Here is a 21,263-nt window from a genome sequence, read left to right on the forward strand (position 1 = left end):
CAACTGCAGCATCTCTTCCTGATTTCCCCATGTCTATTTCTGCCATTAACACCATCATTCTCCCTGTCTCCCAAACTAGAAACCTCAGGCATTCCTGACTCTTACCACACCCCTAGTCCCCACACCCATCTCTGCAACTTATTTTCCTACCTTAGCGGTGTCTCTTGATTACAGTGTGGCCGAACACAGTATTGAGGGTGAAACAACAAGAAGGCCTTGGAGTTAAACAGACCTGAGCTGCAGTCCCCTCTCCACCATGGGTCACCATAATCTCGGATCATCTGCCCAAACTCAAGTTTCTTATGCAGTAAATGGAGAATCACACTTCCCCATAGGTGGCTCTAAGAATTGATCACATTTAGCAACACACCCGCAGCACCCACCCGCAGGGCCTGGCACACACTACCATATACTGTACAGACAGAAGCAAACCTCCCTTCCCAGCCAGGCTACCCAGAGCAACCAGGGAGTCCCTCTGAAGCATGACTTCACCACACCACTCTTCAACTCAGACTGCCTCCATTGTTCTCCACTGCCTCAGTATAGGGCCAGACCCTGGCTGACCTTCAAGATTATCAAAAACTATCCAGTTCCATCTTACTCCTCTGTCTATGACTCCTCTGCTCCAGCCAAAGAGTCTACTCACTCATTCAGCACACATTTATTGGGTGCTGACCACATGCAAACATGGTGCTGGATGCTGGGAATGTTGAAATGAAAGGCTGCCCACTGCCCACCCTCAAAGAACTCACAAGCCTTCTGGTAGTGAGTGTGGTCTGGGGGGGAGGGAGCATGGGGTGGGGGTGCGGGTGGATAAAACCATCATTGTATTAGGGTGTAGGAAGTGATGCAGGAGCGGTAAGCATGGTGGGGGCTGTGGGAACACCACTGAGGGAAGACACACTGCCTCTGTTCTTTCCTCCTACTCTCCACTTAGCCAAATCCTACTCCATAAATCAAGGTCTTATTCATTCTGGCCCACACCTCTCCCATCTTGGAATTCCTCAAGTTCTTATCGACACCACTCATTTTCAGTCATCCACTGGCTGATGTCATTTCTTGCATTGCTGTGGGCTCATTTTTTTTTTAATTACTCGTAGGCTGTTTTTCTCCACTGGTTTATACGATCATAGAGGATAAGGGCTAGACTCTAGACAGCTCTAAATCTCTCACAGAAACTACATAGTCATTATTTGCAGCATAGGTAATATATTTGGAACCACTTACAACCACAAAATAATGCATTTTCTTCCCCTCACTGCTAGGTCCTGACTTCTGCACGGCTTACCCTTTTCATCCAACCCAAAATGAGAGAAAACCCCTGGCTGTCTCCAAAAAACTTTTCAAAATTTTCTAAAAACAGTAGTTTTGACTTTAAAAAAAATTTTTTAAAGTCAAAAGTTATTCAAATTAAATATCAGGTGGACACGCACTAAATATTGTAAACATATGAGCAAAGCTGTTCTGGTTAGAGCTGTTGTGATAGCCTAGTGCTGCCTTCCTCAAAAGGGAAAGCACTCAAGTCCTTCGCCAACAACCAACCCCTGTTGTGCAACCAGGGCCAGCACCACTAAAGCACGATGGAGAATTCATCTTGCCCACAAATAGGTATAAATTACATATGTGTACAAAAGAGACATTACAAATGAATGGGGGAAAAGATGGACCCTTCAATAAATGTAGCTAAGACAAACAGCCATATGGAATATAAAATAAAGTTAGGTTCCTACCTCACACCATTCATGAAAATAAATTCCTTGTTTATTCAAGACAGATATGTGAGGGCCGGGCATAGTGGCTCATGCCTATAATCCTAGCACTCTGGGAGGCCAAGATGGAAGGATCGCTTGAGGTCAGGAGTTTGAGACCAGCCTCAGCAAGAGCAAGACCCCGTCTCTACTAAAAATAGAAAGAAATTCGCCAGACAACTAAAAATAGAAAAAATCAGCTGGGCGTGGTGGCACACACCTGTAGTTCCAGCTACTCGGGAGGTTGAGGCAGGAGGATGACTTGAGCCCAGGAGTAGGAGGTTGCTGTGAGCTAGGTTGATACCATGGCACTCTAGCCCGGGCAACAGATCAAGCCTCTGTCTCAAAAAAAAGATAGATATGTGAGAAGCAACATCTTAAAACTTTTATAAGAAAATATAGAAGAATATCCTTATGATTTCTGGATAGGAAAAGTTTTGTATATGTGTGTGTTTTAAATAAGTTCAGACAATAAAGAAAAAGTTAGATAGATCTGACTATATTAAAATTTGGAATTTCCTATACATCAAAGAATTCAATAAAAAGTCAAAAAATAAGCCAACTCTGGGAAGAAGGTATTGCAATCCACAATCAACAAATGATGAGTATCCAGAATATATAAGGAATACCTACACATCTATAATAAGAAAATGAAAGACAATCTAAAAGAGCTAGCTCTAGATTGCAACTTAAGAACTACTCTGGTGGACACCCACTAAATATCCTAAACATACGAGCAGAGTTGCTCTGGTTGGAAGAGTTGCTCTGGAACTGTTAGGAGAGCCTCCAGCTCCATTCTCCCAGAGATTAAAGGACAGAACACAGTGAGGTGACATCTTCTCTTCCTTGCATATATTTTTATATTTTATTTAATTTATAATATTCATTATCATTTATTATCTCAGTTTATATAACAAACCTGAGATATAGCCAGAACATATGTTATGCCATTTTATTTTTATTTATTTATTTATTTATTTTTTGAGACAGAGTCTCACTCTGTTGCCCGGGCTAGAGTGCCGTGGCGTCAGCCTAGCTCACAGCAAACTCAAACTCCTGGGCTCAAGTAATCCTCCTGCCTCAGCCTCCTGAGTAGCTGGAGAGTAGCTGGAACTACAGGCATGTGCCACCATGCCCAGCTAATTTTTCTATATATTTTTAGTTGGCCAATTAATTTCTTTCTATTTTTAGTAGAGATCGGGTCTTGCTCTTGCTCAGGCTGGTCTCGAACTCCTCAAACGATCTGCCCACCTTGGCCTCCCACACTGCTAGGATAACAGGCCTGAGCCACCGCCCCTGGCCTTATGCTATTTTATTGATAAGAAAATTGAGACTCAAGAAGTTAAATGATCAGTCCAAGGAGATATATATATATACATATATATATATATATATATATATCTTCCCTAGTGAGAAGCAAAACCTGGTTTTCTACCTTCTAATTCATAATCTTTCCACACACACAAAAAAAAAAAAAAAAACCCTACCTCTACTTTTTAAAAAACACCTATTTCACACAAAATCTGTACATGAATGTTCATAGCAGCGTTATTCAGAATAAACCAAAATTGGAAACAACCTGTGTCCTTCATAGGTGAATGGTTAAACTATCACACATTCATATCATGGGATACTACTCAGCAATAAAGAATGCACTATTGATAATGCACAACAACCTCAACGAATCTCCAGAGAATTACGCTGAGAAGAAGGGGAAAAAAAGGTCAAGGCTACATACTTTTGATTCCATTTTCATCATATTCTGGAAATGACAAAAATTATAGACATGGAGAACAGATTAGTGGTTGCCAGTGTTAAGGACTTGGACTAAGGTGGGCTGGGATGAGGGAGTGAAGGTGGGTGGCAGAAAAGAACAAGATGAGGGATCCTTGTAGTGATAGAATTGTTTAGAATTTTCACTGTATCAATGTCAGTGTCCTGATTGTGACATTGTACTATAGTTGCTCAAGATGTTAACAATCAGGGGAAACTAAGTAAAAGGTATGTGCAATCTCTCTATGTTATTTCTTACAACTGCATGTGAATGTACAATTATCTCAAAATAAAATATTACAAAAAAAATGAAAACAAAAACAAAACAAGGCCCCAAATCTTCCTGCTCTATTATAGTACCATTCTGAGGTTAAATGACATAAAGTATGGGAAGGCACTTCACAGACTGCCATGTGCCCCATAAATACTAGTTAACTATCATCATCTTCCTCCAGCAACCAGCCTCATCACCATTACTCACTGTTAGACTATTCCCTTGGCCATAGGGCCTTCAACATCCCTCTACTGTGATCCTATCAGCTATCCTGTGTCATCTGTCTGTCCCTCTTGCTAGTGTTTGAATGCCCTTTCCAAAACAAATGTTGAAACTTGATCACCAGTGTGAGGCCTCTAAGAGGTGATTGGATCGTGAAGGCTTTGGATTAGTAGGTTATCATGGGAGTGGAACTAGTGTTTGTAAGAAGAGGAAGAGAGACCTGAAGCAGCATGTTAGCAGGCTAAGATCTCCCACCATGGGATACCCTGTACCACTTCAGGACTCTTCAGAGAATCCTCACCAGCAAGAAAGCCTTCACCAGATTCAGCTCTCAGCCTTGGACTTGCCAGCTTCAAGAATTATAAGAAATAAAAGTTTCTTTATAACTACCCAGTTTCAGATATTCTATAATAACCAACAGAAAATGGACTAAGATACCTTAATAGGCTGAAGCTCCTTGAAGGCAGAAAGCTTTTTATTTCTGTATACCCACAACCTAACATAGCACAAAACACACAGTAGATGCTAAATAAATGGGTGCCGGGTTGAAATTAGCTCATGATCTTCTTGTTCAATACAAAGTTCCAAACACTGGAGGGAGTAAGGAGGGGAAGGGACTGGGGAGAACACTCTAGTAGCCTTGAGCCAACGCCTTCAAAGTTTCATTAATAGTCTCCTCCTTCCCGAGTTGCTGAGATCCCCAATGAAGCAAAGGTCTGTACAGAGGGTGTGGCAGCAGCAACAAAAACATGAGTTCAATTCATTAGGGCTCTTCTTTATTCTACTTCAAGCTCTGCAAATGAAGGAATTGACCATTTATAGTTTGGGTCACTGGAACAAGATGGGAAGGTGAGCTGTGGTGCACTCTTTTGGAAAAGATTTTAAAGGTTAGCTGACAGCCCTTTTCCTGAAATGATTAGACTGAAGAATTGCCTGGGGGCAGAAGAATGTATTAAATGATCTGTCAAGATCACTCAGAGACCGCACACTCTCTGCCTAGGCAAACATATTTGGCTGGTGGGGTAGGGAGGGGGTTCCCACGCCCTGAAAACAATGCCAGCTCCTCACTCCTACTCCAAATAGTTTCGAGCATGAAAAAGCACAAGCAGTTGCTTTGCTGCTCCTAATGTTATCGGATAATTTTTCAAATTCTTACTCAATTACACATCACGCTCTTATCTGCAATCTCCACAGGCCAAATAGCCCTGCTTTCACATCATGCCCACTAAGCCTGCAGAACACAAGTATCCCTCCCAAGTAATTCCCGCTCCCATAAACATGAGATCGTTTTACATTAAGTTTTGTGAGTGTGTGAGTGTGTGAGTGTGTGTGTGTGTGTGTGTGCGCGCGCGCGCGGGTGCACATGTACATATGTAATTCCTTTTCTTCTAGGAAGAGTAAGGAGGAGATTTGAGGCAAGGGAAGTTTAGAAAGTTGGGAGAATTCTGTTTTTGCCTAGATAATGATTAACTCTTTTGCTGCTGAATCCAGAAGAGCTGGCCTTTCTGGACTGGCAGTCCTGTTCCCTGGCCAAAGCAGCAAAAGAAAGCTCACAGGCACACACTTCTTAGAAAGAAGCAACTCAAATAAATCAGTTTCAGCTTTGGCAGTGGGTGCAGTACTGTTGTTTTAAGGAGAACTAGGTGTTTCAAAATTGTGTTGTTACTGGCCTTACAATATCCAGATCAAGAACCTCATTAATCAAAGTAACATGTCATCTACCCAAAATGCTTTGCTGTTTGGTTTAAAATTGCTGACAGCAAAGAATTGAGATAACTTACATCACCATGAATCATTGAATAAATAAAAGAGATCAAAAGATACAGCACAATTGACCCCAACAATGTCTAAAACATAAAGCCTATTAGTGTCATTTAAAGATGAAACCTTAAATCAGGAGTAAGAAAGAGAGTAGAAAGAACTCATGGCATCTAATCTCTGGTTTCTATCCTTCCCCAGATTGGGAACAATAATCAACATTTAGAGTCTATATGACAACTCACTTTATAATAACCATTTTTTGTTCATATGTCCTCATAATGATGAAACAAGGAACTAATAATCCATCTTTTCACTTTCCAGCTGAGAAGTTGAGAATCCCCAAGGTGGAATGACTTATCCAACATTACATAGCTAGTCCTCTATTACCCTACAACTCTCCCTCCCTATGAATGATATTTTTTAAATTCTGTAATGATAAAAATATGAACTGTCATTATTATTAATAGTGCTCATTTTAAAACAACAGACTGTTACTTAGCCTATTCATTAGGTGAACAGAAAACAAACATAAACATGAAAACATTTCAGCTCCATATTACAGCACACTTCATCACAATCCTCTAAGAAATCCCTTAGTTAACAAAGGGCCTAAGGTACGAAGAGGGGTATAAGAAGCAAGAGGCTGGCCAGGTGCAGTAGCTCACGCCTATAATCCTAGCACTCTGGGGGGCTGAGGCGGGCAGGTCGTGTTTGAGCTCAGGAGTTCGAGACCAGCCTGAGCAAGAGCGAGACCCTGTCTCTACCAAAAATAGAAAAAATTAGCCGGGCATGGTGGCGCATGCCTGTAGTCCCAGCTACTCTGGAGGCTGAGGCAGGAGGATGGCTTGAGCCCAGGAGTTTGAGGTTGCTGTGAGCTAAACTGATGCCATGGCACTCACTCTAGCCTGGGCAACAGAGTGAGACTCTGTCTCAAAAAAAGAAAAAGAAGCAAGAGGCCATCCTACATCCTAGGAGGGCCTGAAGTCACTTCCCCCACACCCAGATGTCTAGATTAACCCTCTGCCAGTTCCACATCCACACCACCACCCCCAGTTTGTCCCAGCCCAGATGTTAGGAATTAAAAGCCTCCCACTTCCCTGTTATTTAATTTTCACGAAAGACAATCAAATTCCTTTTTCTTTTTCTTTTAAATTCAAGTACTACACACAGTTACATAAATGTCTATAATGCCAAGAGTTACACAAATTCCATTTCTGGCCTACCGGTATGGATAAGGAAAACCATACAAACCAGTTAGAGCAAGGAATTTTCTCACTCTCAAAGTCTCTGAGCTTATTAGAAGTCCAAGGTTTAATATAGTTATCCTGATTGAAGCATTCATTGTCCCTAGTGATCCAGTCACAAGTCCACCAGTAGATCCATTGAGTAACTGTTCCTTCCCTCGATTTCTCCAGCTGTGAGGCATATCTTCTATTAAATCATGATACTTAACCAAGTATCACTTCAACTGCTCTCCAAGCCAGCTGCCACTCTGCCACCACCTCGGGTTTACCTTCCATATGCGTGCAACAGTCATTCAGGCTTAGCAAGCTCTGGGGCTAGGGAGAATGTCATTCAGAGAATACAATTTTTGTACTTACAAGTGTACCTGCTTAAAAGGGACAACATCATCATCTTCAATATCTTAAATAAGCAAGAATCACGAATCATAAAAGCTGGGAGGATCTTAGAAATTTTCTAATTTAACCCCTAATTTCCTAGATAAGAAAACCAAGGAGTAGTCAGGTCAAGTATGTATGTAACAGGAAAACATTTAAGACATTGTATTAGCCCTTTTTAGTACCAAGATACTAGGAAATGAGAACAATCAACTAAATGTGTATAGCATTTCATAGTTTCAAAAGCCTTTCAAGTGAATTCTTCCATTTGAGCCTAACAAAAGTGTTAATCTGTATTCATCCTCTGTCTTTATCACTTACTAGCTTTGTGCTTTGGAACAAGTTATTTAACCTTCATTGTGCTTCATTTGTAAAATGGGGATAATACGTGTAGCTACCTCATAGGACTGTTGGGAAATACATGAGTCAATACATATAAAACACTTAAAATATAGCTGAGACATAAAAAGCACTCAATAGATATTAGTCAAGAATTGTTGGCCCTTGATAATAATAAAATTGTTGGTCAAGAATCTTATAGATGAGGAAACTAGGGGTTTTAAGACCTTAGGTGAGTTACCCCCAAAATCACAGTAGTAAATGACAAACTCAAACTAGGACTCAAGCTTTCTGCCTCCCAATCCACCACTCTTTCCCTTGAAACCATTCGTCTATGCATTAATAGAATCCTGTAGTTCAATTTGTTAGAAAGTACTCTATTGTACAAAAAGAAATACTGCTCTAAAACAGGTACCTCAGGCCCGGCGGGGTGGCTCACGCCTATAATCCTAGCACTCTGGGAGGCCGAGGTGGGCTGATCGCTCGAGGTCAGGAGTTCAAAACCAGCCTGAGCAAGAGCGAGACCCTGTCTCTACTATAAATAGAAAGGAAATTAATTGGCCAACTAATATATATAGAAAAAAATTAGCCGGGCATGGTGGCACATGCCTGTAGTCCTAGCTACTCTGGAGGCTGAGGCAGCAGGATTGCTTGAGCCCAGGAGTTTGAGGTTGCTGTGAGCTAGGCTGACGCCACGGCACTCACTCTAGCCTGGGCAACAAAGAGAGACTCTGTCTCAAAAAATAAAAAAAAATAAAATAAATAAAACAGGTAACTCAGCCAAGATGCCTCCCCAAAGAACTATATTCATCTGATAAAATCTGGTTGAGTATCCTCCCCCTAAAATTAACACACACACACACACACACACACACACACACACACACAAGTCTAGTGGGAAAAGGGAGCAGATTTCTAAAGAATTTCAATTTTTGGAGAAATTGTTGCTAACTCCTCAGAAACAGGATGTATTTCTGAAAGCTCATGGCATGGTACACCTTGGCCAGGCTCGTGTTTTTGAGTCCCTTTGTTTCTGTGCTTTGTCTTACTGTGGAGCCCTGGCCACCCAGCCACCCGCAGCTGCCAGAGTCATCTTCTCCAGTGAGAGCATTCAGACCCTGCCTATCATGTTGTGATTCTAAATGCAGGATCTGGGCTCAAACAGCAAACACAAGGTCCCAACTTTCCTTGGTGACTTTGGTGAAAATGACAAAGGTGACAATGCCTTTTGAGTCACCTGCCCACTGATTAATGTATTTTTAGAAGATATAGTTAAAACTAAAAAAACAAAAAACAAAAAGACTCTGCCTTCTCCCTAACAGATGGTATCCTAAAATACACACAAAAATGGAGGAACACTTCTCAGCTGTTTTGCTTCCTCGCAAATATATATTTCAAGTTCAGAACCATTCATTCACAATGCATAAATAAAAGTCAAGGCTATTTAATACCAGGTGACTTGAAAAACCAGAAGGGAGAGTTTTCCTGTTTGTCCCTTTGGCCCTTTCCTCCCCACATTTACCATAGATCACCCAGCTGCTTCTAATCAGGCAATAGCTCTCTCCAAACCCTGCTTCGAAAAAGTATGACAACAGTTCTCTTTTCAAGTCAACCCTGTTTTAGTTTTATTTTTATTTTTTTTAAGACAGAGTCTCACTTTGTTGCCCAGGCTAGAGTGAGTGCCGTGGTGTCAGTCTAGCTCACAGCAACCTCAAACTCCAGGGCTCAAGCGATCCTGCTGCCTCAGCCTCCCGAGTAGCTGGGACTACAGGCATGCGCCACCATGCCCGGCTAATTTTTTCTATATATATTAGTTGGCCAATTAATTTCTTTCTATTTATAGTAGAGATGGGGTCTCGCTCTTGCTCAGGCTGGTTTTGAACTCCTGACCTCGAGCAATCCACCCGCCTCAGCCTCCCAGAGAGCTAGGATTACAGGCGTGAGCCACCGCGCCTGGCCCTCAACCCTGTTTTAACTCCTGGTCAAGACAGATTAATCATTCTCAAATTTAGACTGTGAATATCTGTTAAAAATAGTGAATAAATCCTAGACAAATGCAGACTTTATTTTGCTCCTATTACAGAAAGCCTTACATTTGTTTTAAACTCTTAGGAATTTCAGAGTTAATATTTTCCTTGGTTTTTAAGGTAAGAGACGTGATTGAAGAAATTTTGTCAACTCAAGTATAGCTCTAGGGCAGTGATTCTAAAAAGGGCAGAGGGGGTAATAAATAAGGAGAAACACATCCCCTTGGTCTGTCGGGGGAGCCTCTAGAATGCTATATGGTTTGTCCTTATCCTTGTGTAATGACAATATATTCACAATATTTAACCTATTTCAAATTTCAAATAACATTAACATAGGGAGTGGGCTTTTTATTGGAGTCGGGGAGAACTGCAGAAGCATGGCATCATGGTACTTGTCACATCCAACATCAGGAAACAGTTCAATTCAATTTACAAACATTTTAGTGCCTACTATGTACCAGAAGCTGGACATGCAGAAATGAGTAAAAGACAGTTCTTTCCAGAAGGTGCTCAGTGAGTTGTAAACAAAGAGATGTAAATGAAGAGATTACAAAGTAACATGATGAGTGCCATAATACGAGTATGCACAAGGATGTAGCAGAGGAGATGCTGAGGGTGCCTTGACTAACCCTGTGCAGAAAGCAAGGGGAGATGCTGAGGAATCCTGCTTGGGATCCTACACAGGGTTACTGTGCAGAAAACAAGGATACGCAGGGGAGCAGGAAAGACTTTCTGGAGGTAGTAATATCTGAGCTGGGATGAATAAATTTTCCAGGTTCAAGGAAAAGAGTCCATTCCAAAGAGAGGACAGAGCATGGATAAAGCACAAATAACACAATCTAGGAAGGAAACTTGAGGCAGTTCAGCTCTATGGTGGTATAAAATATAAGCAGGGGAAATGGGAAGGAATGAATATAAAGTATTTTATGCTATGACATTAGCAAAAAAATAAGGGTTCTTTAATCTCTTTGGTGATATTGTGCAAGATATACGGTCAAGATGAAATTAAGAAACTATTTCTAAAAGATTATTTGCAATATTCTAGGTCATCCATTTATTCATTCATTATTACAGTCAATAAATGTTTACTGATTTGAGCTGTAACAGTGTTCTAGACACATTTCCTATATGAAAGAACCTCATAATAAGAGTTTTTTGTTTACCATTTAATATTTGCCACACACTGAGCCAGTAGTTTAAACACAATAGCAATAAACAGCAAGGTAGGTCTTGTTATTGCCACAGAAGAGGAAGCTTGGAAGAGAAGTTGAGTGACTTGAGCAAGGTCATAGAGCAAGAAGGTGATATTGACAAGACTACACCTGAGGGGTGATTCTAAAGCCCATACTGTTTGCACTGGACTTTACCAGGAAGGTGACATTTCAGTAGATGAAGATGTTGAGTGGGCAGTAAGAAAAAAGCATTCCATAAACAGCATTCAGAACTCAGACTCTGGTGACAGTTGAGGTTCTATTCTAATTCCTGTTCCATCCTTCACCAGACCCTAGGTGAGTAACTGAACATCCTGTATCTCACTGTCCTTATCCGCAGAACGGGATAACAGTAATACATTCCTCCCAAAGGTAGAGTAAGGATTATTTACGTAAAGCATAATGCCCCAAACAAATAGCAAAATGTTACCTAATAGTATATATGTTTAAAAATGGCAAACAGGGCAGATAGGCTTCTAGTCCTCTCAAAGTAAAAGGAGAAATATGGTTGAAATGATAAGTTGCAGGCAGATTGAGGACTGAGCTCATGTCTACCTGAGAAAGCTGTTCTCTATTCAGCAGGCAATTAGGGAGTCGATCACTAGAGGAAAGAAGCCATATTCATAACGTTCTGAGTGATTCTCTAGTAGGAACCCCCACCCCCTCCCCTTGGCATCTGACTCATTTATGATCCTTTCTAAAGAGGCATGAGGCCCTGGGGACTGGTTCAAACAAGGTCTGTAGGAAAACAGATACTGTCACTGCTTAGCTCCTAACATGGCAAGGTTTTTTTCTTTTTCTTTCTCCCTCCATCCTGTACCTTCCCTCCTAAAAACATAGTGATGACTGAGGCACAATCATTAACCCAACTTCCCTGGGAGACTGTGCCTTAGTTAAACAAATTTTCCAGAAACCAATCTGGGTAGCTTAGATCATCATTTACTTATAATTTTTTAAAACTTGGTAATACCTGGTTCTTACTTATTTATCTTTAAGTTAATGTCTTTTCTATAATATAACATGGTTATTATGGTACTCATTTATCAATACATTTTAATGAAGAAACTTCTGGGGTGATGGTTAGGTTCACTATCTTGATTGTGATGGCTTCATGGGTATATAACATGTCAAAGCTTATCAAATTGTACACTTTAAACATGTGCAGTTTATTAAATGTCAATTAAATCTCAATAAAGCTATCAAAATACAGTAAGAGTTTAGTCAATTCACATAATTATTGAAAGGTATAGAGCTTTATACTTAATATACAATGTTCATATTATGACTATAATACATATTGATAATATGAAAATATGAATGCATATATTAAAACCTTAATTCTAAAAAATTTATCAGGACAGGTGATTATACAGAACTATATATTCAGGCTTGTAAAACTTTGGTATAGAAGACATTTTTAACAAACAGGAATATCTCTATGTTCACAGCAGCCTTATTAACAACAGGCAAAAAGGTGGAAGCAACCCAAGTGCCCGACAAATGAATGAATAAACAAAATGCAATATATACATACAATGAAATGTTATTCAGCCTTAAAAAAGAAGGAAATTCTGACATATGCTACAATATGGATGAATCTTGAGGATGTTATGCTAAGTTAAATATGCCAGTCACAAAAGGACATATACTGCATGATTCCACTTACATATATACATATATATATAGTACCTATGCAGTATATTATATATATGCAATACCTAGAGTTGTCAAATAGAGACAGAAAGGACAACGGTGGTTGCTGGGGGACAGGGGAGAATGGTGAGTTATTGTTTAATGGGTATAGAGTCACAGTTTTGCAAGATGAAAGTTCTGTGGATGGAAGGTGATGGTGATGGTTGCATAACAATGTGAATGTACTTAATGCTACTAAACTGTACACTTTAGAATGGTGAAAATAGTCGATCTTATGTGTGTTTTATCACAATTAAAGAGAGATATGAGAGTTCCTACACATTGTTGTAAAATCAGTAAAGGTTAAGTTATTTTGTAATTTTTTAAAAATATTTTTAAGTGTTCCTATTATTTATTTTTAAATGAAACATTTTCCAAAGTAACTTTCCCAAATTCCCCAAAAGGTGAATTCTGGAGCTGACATCAGGTTAAAACCGTTCACTTGAATTTTATTACTAGTAAAAATCTACAGATCAACTGGTTTTTCCCTGCAGCATGACATTTTCCTAATGTCAGAGGTCAAGGATATAAGGTAAGCACAATTCCCACAATGAAGTTCCCTATTCTGGAATGAGAACTCTACAGGTGCCACTGTGTAGCCCCAGTTGATCTGGAATGACTAGCAGGAGTCTGGGTTTGGGCACCTGCTGATTTTAAAGGGGGGGGGGCATGGGGGGGAGTGTGTTACTACATATCAGGGTCAGCTCAGACTCTGTAAACTTCATAGTAGAGAAATGATCAGAGCTTATCTAGGCTTTCAACCTGCGTGATGCATGTGGATGTGGCCATAACTACCAAATAGGCCAACTACCAAAGGAAATTTCTGTTCCCAATCCCCAAAAGAATGCTGAAATTGGAAAAGCTAAGGACCCCTCCTGAAAACGCATTTCCAACCATTACTACGTTGCACAGCACAAGGCATCCCCTGGCTCCTTGCCCACCACCTTCCTCCAGGGTCTGTCAGTTCTGAGATGCAGAGTATGGTACTTGAATTTTTCCAAGAGCTTCGTTTTCTTCCGGGAGTTCACCTTACTGCAGTCACTATTTTTCTTTCTTTTTTTCCCTGAGCAAGGGAAGAGAAGCCCTCAATCATCTCACAGGAAAATGATAGCATCTGCTTGGGGATTCCAACTAGATGTTTTACTGCAGCTTTTCACAAACTGATTATATTTAATGCTCCCTTGGGGAATGGGGGTGGGGAGGAAAGAAGCCTTGGAGAAGACCTTTGTTGGCATGAGTAAAGAATTGCTCAGACCTCCCAAGGGAAAACGCTTGTTTAAATACCAGCAATCGGCATTCCCAAGTGTGTGTGCACACACAATATAACTAGAGCTTTATATTTCATCTCCCGCTCTCAAAGGGCTCTGAACGGGTTAAACTGTTCCAGGCGAAGGCCTGCACTTTTTCTATCAAAATGCTCCAGATGGAAATTACAAAATTTCACTTCTCAGCTCTGTGGTATACACACACTGTTCTCCTAAGACATTTAAAAAAAGAAGGAAAAAAAAAAAAAAGACAAGACCCCTAATGTTCTCAAGAAAGAAAATTTGACTGCTCCGCATACAGTGCCACTCTGTTTCAGACCATTCCTCCTAGAATATTTGTATTAGCTGTCAATCTCAAGCTTTCTGGGAGACTAAAAACTCAAGGTATGGAGAGCATAAAAGAAAGGGGCCTTAAATAAGGAAATGACAATATCTGGGAATATATGCAGTGATGTGAATTCACCCAAATACCACCCAGACTAACAGCTGTGGTAACCATGCCCTGCACCTTACCACCTTTTGCTGCTCCAATCCCAGCACAAAGCTAACAGGCTAGCGGCTGAAGGCCTAGGTTATGACCATGAATCTGACCAGGGTTGTAAAGAATTTCCAGAAATTAATGTGCAGCTGGCCCTCCATATCTGTGAATTCCATGTCCTCAGATTCAACCAACTACAGATAGAAAATATTTTGGGGGAAAAATACAAATAACAATACAATAATAAAAAATAATACAAATTAAAAAACAATACAGTATAACAACTATTTACATAGCATTTACATTGTATTAGGTATTATAAGTAATCTAGAGATGATTTAAACCATATGGGGGGATGTGTGTACATAGGTTATATGCAAATACTAGGCCATTTTATATAAGGGACAAGTATCCTCAGATGTTGGTATCCTCGTTGGGGGTGGGGAGTCTTGGAACCAATGCTCCCTGGATACCAAGGGACAACTGTATATGAAAGCACTTTGTAAATGCTCTTTGGAAAGAGCTATGTAAAAAGACTAAGTACATTATTGCTTTCGAGTCAGACATCGATAGACACGAACTTTCAAAGGAATCTGAACACCCACAAACCAGAAACAATGATGGTTTTTAATAAGGCACTACAAGGCAGGCTGACTAAGGAGGCATGCCCTTCATAAAACCACATTGGGGTAGGGTTGGGGTTGTAGCCTCAGAAATCCTTCAGGGCACATGCAGGCAGGCAGTTTAAGGGGAGGTAAAAATCAAGAGATAAAGAGGGTCCCATAAAAGGTCCCATTAGATGAGGGTCCCATATAGAGTCCACTTAATTCAAACTATTCTGATTGACATACAGGACCCAGAACTCTGGTCAGAGACATACAGAGCTACAATTAGACAGTTCACCTGTTCATTCTACTGAAAAGGAAACTGATATTCAGGCAGTTTAAATGACTGACCAGAGATACCTATTGTTACTAATGGATGAACTTCTAGTAGAACTCAAATTTCATTCTTTGACTTGTTTCCTATCATTTAATAGCTGGCAATTTAGGAGTGAATATGCAATGTAGCCGCAACAGTAAGGCCAACTGAGCAAAAAGGAAAACTCACTAACAGAGTAGACTATACCATTATTGAGCACTTACAAGTACCAGACACTGTTCTAAAAGATTTATATATACTATCTCATTGACTCCTCATAACTACTTTAGGAAATGCATATTATTTCCAAATAGGGAAACTGAGGCTCGAACAAGTCACATAACTTGCCAGAGCCACAACGCAAGCAAGTGATAGAACCAAGAGTGAAACCTGAATCCCTTTGACTCTTAAAAACCATGCTCTTAACCACCAAACCAAACTGCTTGGATGTTACAGCAATTCTCTTTTTCATCTTGGCATCTATAAGTGAAGTAAGGCTGGCAGTACCATAAGTCCCATATAACACATAAACACCTGAAAGTCATAATAATTATGACCCAAGGCTTCTACTTAGGAGGGGACAGAGCAAGCCCAGAACACAGGTCTTTGGTCTCCAAATCCTGTGCTCTTCCATAGAGAGCGAGGTTCTAGAATGTAAGCTCCATGTGGGTGAGGGCTTTTTCTTCTTCACTGCTGTATTGCTAGCCCCCAGAACAGGAGGCACTCAATAAATAGTTAATGAATAAAAGAATGAAGTCAAGCTGCCATGGTTTGGCTATGTGACCTTGGAAGGGCTTCTCCTCTCTAAGCCTCAGTTTCCTCATGTGGTGAAAGGAAATTGACAATAATACCCACTACCTAGGTTGATGTGAGGATTGAACCAGACCATTCATATAAAGCACTTGGGACAGGCTAGAACACAATGAGCATGCAAAATGTAGTCTATTCTTATCATCATTACTACAATTATTCATTGACAGATTTGGGGTCCCGAAGAATTTTTTACATTTTTTTCCCCACCCTCATCAGATGTTTCATAGTAAAGATACAGAATGGGAAATTGGAGTCGGTAAACCTGCTTCCAGTTTCAGATCTGCCACCACCTAGCTGTGTGACCTTGGACAAGCCTCTTCAATTCTCTGTACTCTCCTCAGCTGTAAAATGAGGGACTAAACTATTCAAATCAGTTCCGTGAGCATTAATCGGGCACCTTCACTGAATAAGACATCATGCTCATCCACCTATAAAATTCTATGATTCTTAATGGTGTCAATGGAAAAATATCAGAGCAAAGTAAAACAGTCTGCTGCTTGTGACAAGGTTGAAAAGAAAACCCAAATAGCCAAATGCATTACATCATCTCAACGAACGATGTTTGTAAATACACAAAGTGTTTAATTTTGAGAGACTTGTGAGAAATCCTTTACCAAAAAGAAACTGGCAGATACAGTAATTAACACCTAGCAGTCCTGAACCTTCCAAAAAATAAACATGTAAAATCACTTTGCACCTTAGTCAAATGGCATACTTCTAGAGAGGAATCTGGGAAAATCAAAGTTATTAACACTCCCTATGGCAACAGTTTAAGAATAGCATGTGTAAAAAAAAAAAAGAATGACATATCTGGTTAAAACTGCAGGGGGGATTCCAGGAGCAGAATGCAGTGCATCTGGACAGGACACAGAGGCCAGTGGCCTATTGTTTACAAAAACAGGCCGGGATTATAAACACTGACAAGAAGCCAAGACCTCAATTATAACTCACAACCACACCTCTCTCAATCCCAGTTCAACTAAAGCTATCAATCAGTCAACTCCCCCATCTCTGTAATAAACCTACCAATATTTGCAGCCAAGTGGATAGAAGGTCCCTTAGGGCACCTCCAGCATTGACCAAACTGATGACATAAAAAATATTCTGTAGCACAATGGAAACTCTTAAACTACCTTCCAACCTTCCAAGAGATAAGGGAAGCTGCCATTTCAAACTCTACCCCTGTCCCCACCCCAGGCAATCATTAGAGAGAAGACATGGCCCTTCCCAAGTCCTCTATGATAGGAAAAGGTCTCCTTGCTCTGGTGCAGGGAAAGAAGGAGGGGCCCCTCCCTCTGTACTCTGAAACAAAGGAAAACCCAGAGCTCCAACCATGTGGTGTAACATTCAAGGCCACCCACCTCTCTCACTCCCCAGCTAAGGTCTCAATGGGCTGGAGCCACATGGTTCTTACCAGTGACTGACCAAGAAGGGACAGTGCCCTGCACAAACACATGCTGGGGCTCTTTAACAGGCAGGAACCCTTCCTAGGGGAATTGCTGGTTAAGAAAAGGCTATCTGAGTACAAGTTCTAATTCATAAGCCAAGTCATGCAGTTGACTAGATGAGAAGACAGGTCACTTGGTTTCTCCAGTCCACATTTGCTTTACCCTTCACATTGTTGCAGAGGGAAATAGGGCTTTAAAAGCATGCATTCTGGAGCAGAGGGCGACAGCACAGAAGGGTTAAACAATTATGTCTTCTCATTTTCCAGAATCAGCACCACCCAGAAACCCTAATATCCCAACTCTATTCAGATTTAGGTGAGGGCGGAGACAGGGTGTGGGTGGCCTTATTCTTTCTGTTCTCTGATCTCTGATGGTAAGCAGGCTGACCAGGGATCAGGCAAGCACAAGGTGCGCCCAAGGTGGCTATAGACTTTCAGTGTCCAATGCCATACGAAATGTCATGTTTTAATATAGTGTATCAGAAAAAAAACCCTGCCTCTCTCAGAGCTCTCCAAATGGTACACCTTCTCAAGGTTGCCTTTCTCTCTCTAGACTCGTCTTCAATCTCTGAAATAAATGTCCAAACACCTGTCAGATTTCAGTTGTCCTTCAAGGAAACCTGACCCAGACACCCAGAGGCAAATTGTGCCTTTCTCTCTCCAAGAACCTCTTGCCCCTCCCCCCACCCTGTCCACCTTGGGGAAAGGGCTGCCAAAATAATGGTCAGCCCTACAGAGACATTCTTAAAGCCCATACTGAAAATTCTTTTCCAGCGCCCGTAGCTCCTGGCACTGCCCATCCTCCGAAGGTTCAGACCCACCTATGAAACCACCTTTGGGGTAGCTCAGTCTACCCCCACCTGCTCCGCCCAAAGAAATGAACAGCCTGCAAATCAGGGTGGAAATACATGCCCCACCAGTCCACAGAGCACTTGCAGTATGCTATTTTTCAAAGCCCTTACCTTTGACCTGAGTATCGTACTCTGCTATGATCTCCTTATCCTTTTTGAATTTGGCTGGAGACGTCATGTTTTCCTTCTTTCTTCCAAATTCGAATTGTAAATTGATAGATCCACGGGAAAAATCCAACCACCAAAATCAATACCTCCAAGACCGCTTCTCCCGAGGGCACAAGGGGCCCCCCGCGGTGGTCTCCAGCGCTCCGTGGAGCGCGGGCAGCGGGATGGGCAGGCGGCTACGGCGGGCACATGCAGACGGTGGGCGCTGGGGCCGGGTGCGGCAGTGGCTGGTTCCTGTGCTAGAACCGGAGCCGCAGCCTCAGCATTAGCCGGGAGAACTGCAGCGCCCGGAGGCTGGCCTGGGGTCTGACATCAACGACACAGGCGGGGAGTGGAAGTCCTTCCGCACAACATGATGTGGGGGTGCGGGGGTGTGGACGCGCCCAGCTGTGTCCCCGGGAGGGAGTGGGTGCGTATCGGGGTGCCGGGGGAGGGCTGGGCGTGCTTCGCGGTTTTTTGTCGTAGAGGCTCCAAGATGCTGCAAATCAAATCCCAAACGGGAGCCGCAGCAACGCAGACTGGATCGGAAGTCGTTTGCTCCGGTTCACTTGCCTGTAAATGCAGGAAAAGGGGGAGGGGGTGATCAGCCAGAGCGCAGATCCCAATCGCAGCGGGGGTGGGGTAGGGGACGTCTTTCCCAGCCCGGCCTGGGCCCATTCATCTCGGCCAAACGCCGCCCGGCCCGCAGAGCCAGGCGCTACGAGGTGGAGAGGAAGGAAGCTCCCTCTGGATTTTGTTTTAAGGCTGAAAGAAAACACTTTGGAGCAGCCGCCCGCGCGGGCTCCGGGCGGGGACTGCGGCGGGAACGCGGAGCTCCGGGCGGGGACTGCGGCACCTCGGCGGCCTCCCGAGCCCCGCCAGCCCCGCCAGCTCTGGGCAGCGGCCAGCCCGTGGGGGCCCTCGGGGCCCTGCCCCCGACGTGGCCCCTGACCCCCGGCTGGGGCACCTCCCTGGACATCAAAGAAGATCAAAGCCAGGGAGGGACAAGCCACCCGGGCACAACTTTTCTTCCCCTCCCGCCCCTCCTCCCAGTTGTTTTGTTTTGGGTTACTAGCTTCTCTTGGCAGCTAAATGTTGGGGCGGGTGGGGGGGATCTGCAGGAAAAAGCCTGCTCGGCAAGGGACGCATCCAGGAAAACAATGTGGTCGGCAGAAGCAGGAAACGGGTTAGAGGATAGGGTCGGAGCCGGGAAAACAAGGGGCGGGGGGCGGAAGGCAGCCGTCGCCTCCCCCAAGCCAGGGACAAGAGTGACTCTAAATGTCACCCCCAATATTTTTTTGTCACCCAAGCCCAGGGAACCCGGATACCGCACCCAATCCTAGGCTGGGGGTGAGGGGAGGTCAGTGAGGGTCGCAGTCTCGACTCCTCGCATCAGGAGGTGCGGGAGCAGATCCTGCCCTGGCCAAGGCCCGGGAGGCGGGAGGGAAGCAGGCGGGAGCGCCGAGCCCGCGTCAAATTCCCCCGCGTGCCGCAGCGGCGACCCTCTCTCCGTGATGGCCCCTGCCCCTCTGGCCACCGGGAGGAGGAGACTCTTGCTAGTGTCTCCCACTTCCCTCAGCTGGAGGAAGGGCCACACGGAGGGAGGAAGAGAGGGAGCAGAGGCGGCGTGGTTCAGGCGGGCAGGAAGCGGGGAGGCGGGCGTGAGGTGGGGTCCTGAGGCTGGACGGGCGCCCGGGGACAACAGGAGCCGCACACGCTGGGCAGGCGGGAGAGGGCTGCCTCGCGGGTGAGGGGGAGCTGGGAGACTGTCGTGGGCCAAGACGTTACGTGACGCGCGAGGATGTTAGCAACTTTGGGGAGCAAAGCGCTGGTCTGGGAATGGGAGTGGGTGAAGAGAAGCCCACTGGGGCGGGCCGGGGGGTGGGACAGGGGAAGAGCCCCGGAAGCTGTGAGGAACACCCATCCTCCGGGTCCCAGGCTGTGACCCCGGGCTGACTGCCAGGGCTTGGGAAGAGGCCAGCCGAGGGTTACGCGCGACGCCGACGACGGCCGCCCCAAGGTGGACCGCAGCGGCCGAGTGCAGGGGAGCTGGGCAGGGGCTGGGTGCGGGCTGCGCTGCGGCGGTCTGTGAGGCGGTCTGTGAGCCCGGGCAGAGTCCCAGGCTGTGCGGTGATGGGCGGAGAGACGCGCGGTCCTGAGAAGTATTATGGGCTGTACTGGGAGATTTGGAGAGGGTCGGGAAGGGGGGCGATCTGAGGGACGGGGGGCGATCTGAGGGATTCCGGGCGGCACCGCTAAGGCGATGCCGCGAGCAGCATCCGCGCCCTCTCCTTCCCGCCCCAGCCCGGGTTTGTTCAGTCAGGGCTCCAGCCCGGCGGCCGGGAAGAAGAAAGGAGAGAAGGAAGGAGCCTTTACCTGGCTCTGACGCGACGGGTCCCAGGCCCCCGACTCCGATTCCCCGGATCTCCTCCCTCTCTTCCCCGCCACCCGCTTCTACGCAGATCGGTCCCCCTGTCCCTGAGGAGCCTCGGCCAACTCCGCAGGACCCCGCCGGGAAGCAAAACCCACCCCCTTGCCAATCACCGCCCGTTTTCTATCGACCGATGGGGCCTATAGCCAATAGAAATAGCTGATCCCGAGAGGCCAGGAATGAGGGGGAGGAGCTGGCAAAACTCGGAGGTGTGACTAGCACTGTCCAGGCGTGGTCACAGGTT

At 44.0% G+C, this 21,263-nt stretch overlaps 1 protein-coding gene across 7 annotated transcripts in view; it reads right to left on the reverse strand.

Moving 5' to 3' along the window:
- Nucleotides 1-21,134, reverse strand: part of SRGAP2 (SLIT-ROBO Rho GTPase activating protein 2) — a 220,182-nt gene extending 199,048 nt beyond the window's left edge. For 2 of the 7 annotated variants that reach the window (XM_012760312.3, XM_012760302.3), the window contains exons 1-2: nt 20,965-21,134; nt 18,553-19,161 (exon numbers count right to left, since the gene is read on the reverse strand). In XM_012760312.3, coding sequence (XP_012615766.1) covers nt 18,553-18,619 — 67 coding nt within the window. In that variant the 5' untranslated portion in view covers nt 18,620-19,161; nt 20,965-21,134. Of the gene's footprint in view, nt 1-18,552; nt 19,162-19,921; nt 20,080-20,964 lie in introns of those variants that run through there. The other 5 variants (XM_012760329.3, XM_075996906.1, XM_012760352.3 and 2 more) reach the window with 3 other exon arrangements.
- Nucleotides 21,135-21,263: the final 129 nt, after the last annotated feature.

Source organism: Microcebus murinus, chromosome 23 (genome assembly GCF_040939455.1).
Source record: "Microcebus murinus isolate Inina chromosome 23, M.murinus_Inina_mat1.0, whole genome shotgun sequence".
Classification (NCBI taxonomy): domain Eukaryota; kingdom Metazoa; phylum Chordata; class Mammalia; order Primates; family Cheirogaleidae; genus Microcebus; species Microcebus murinus.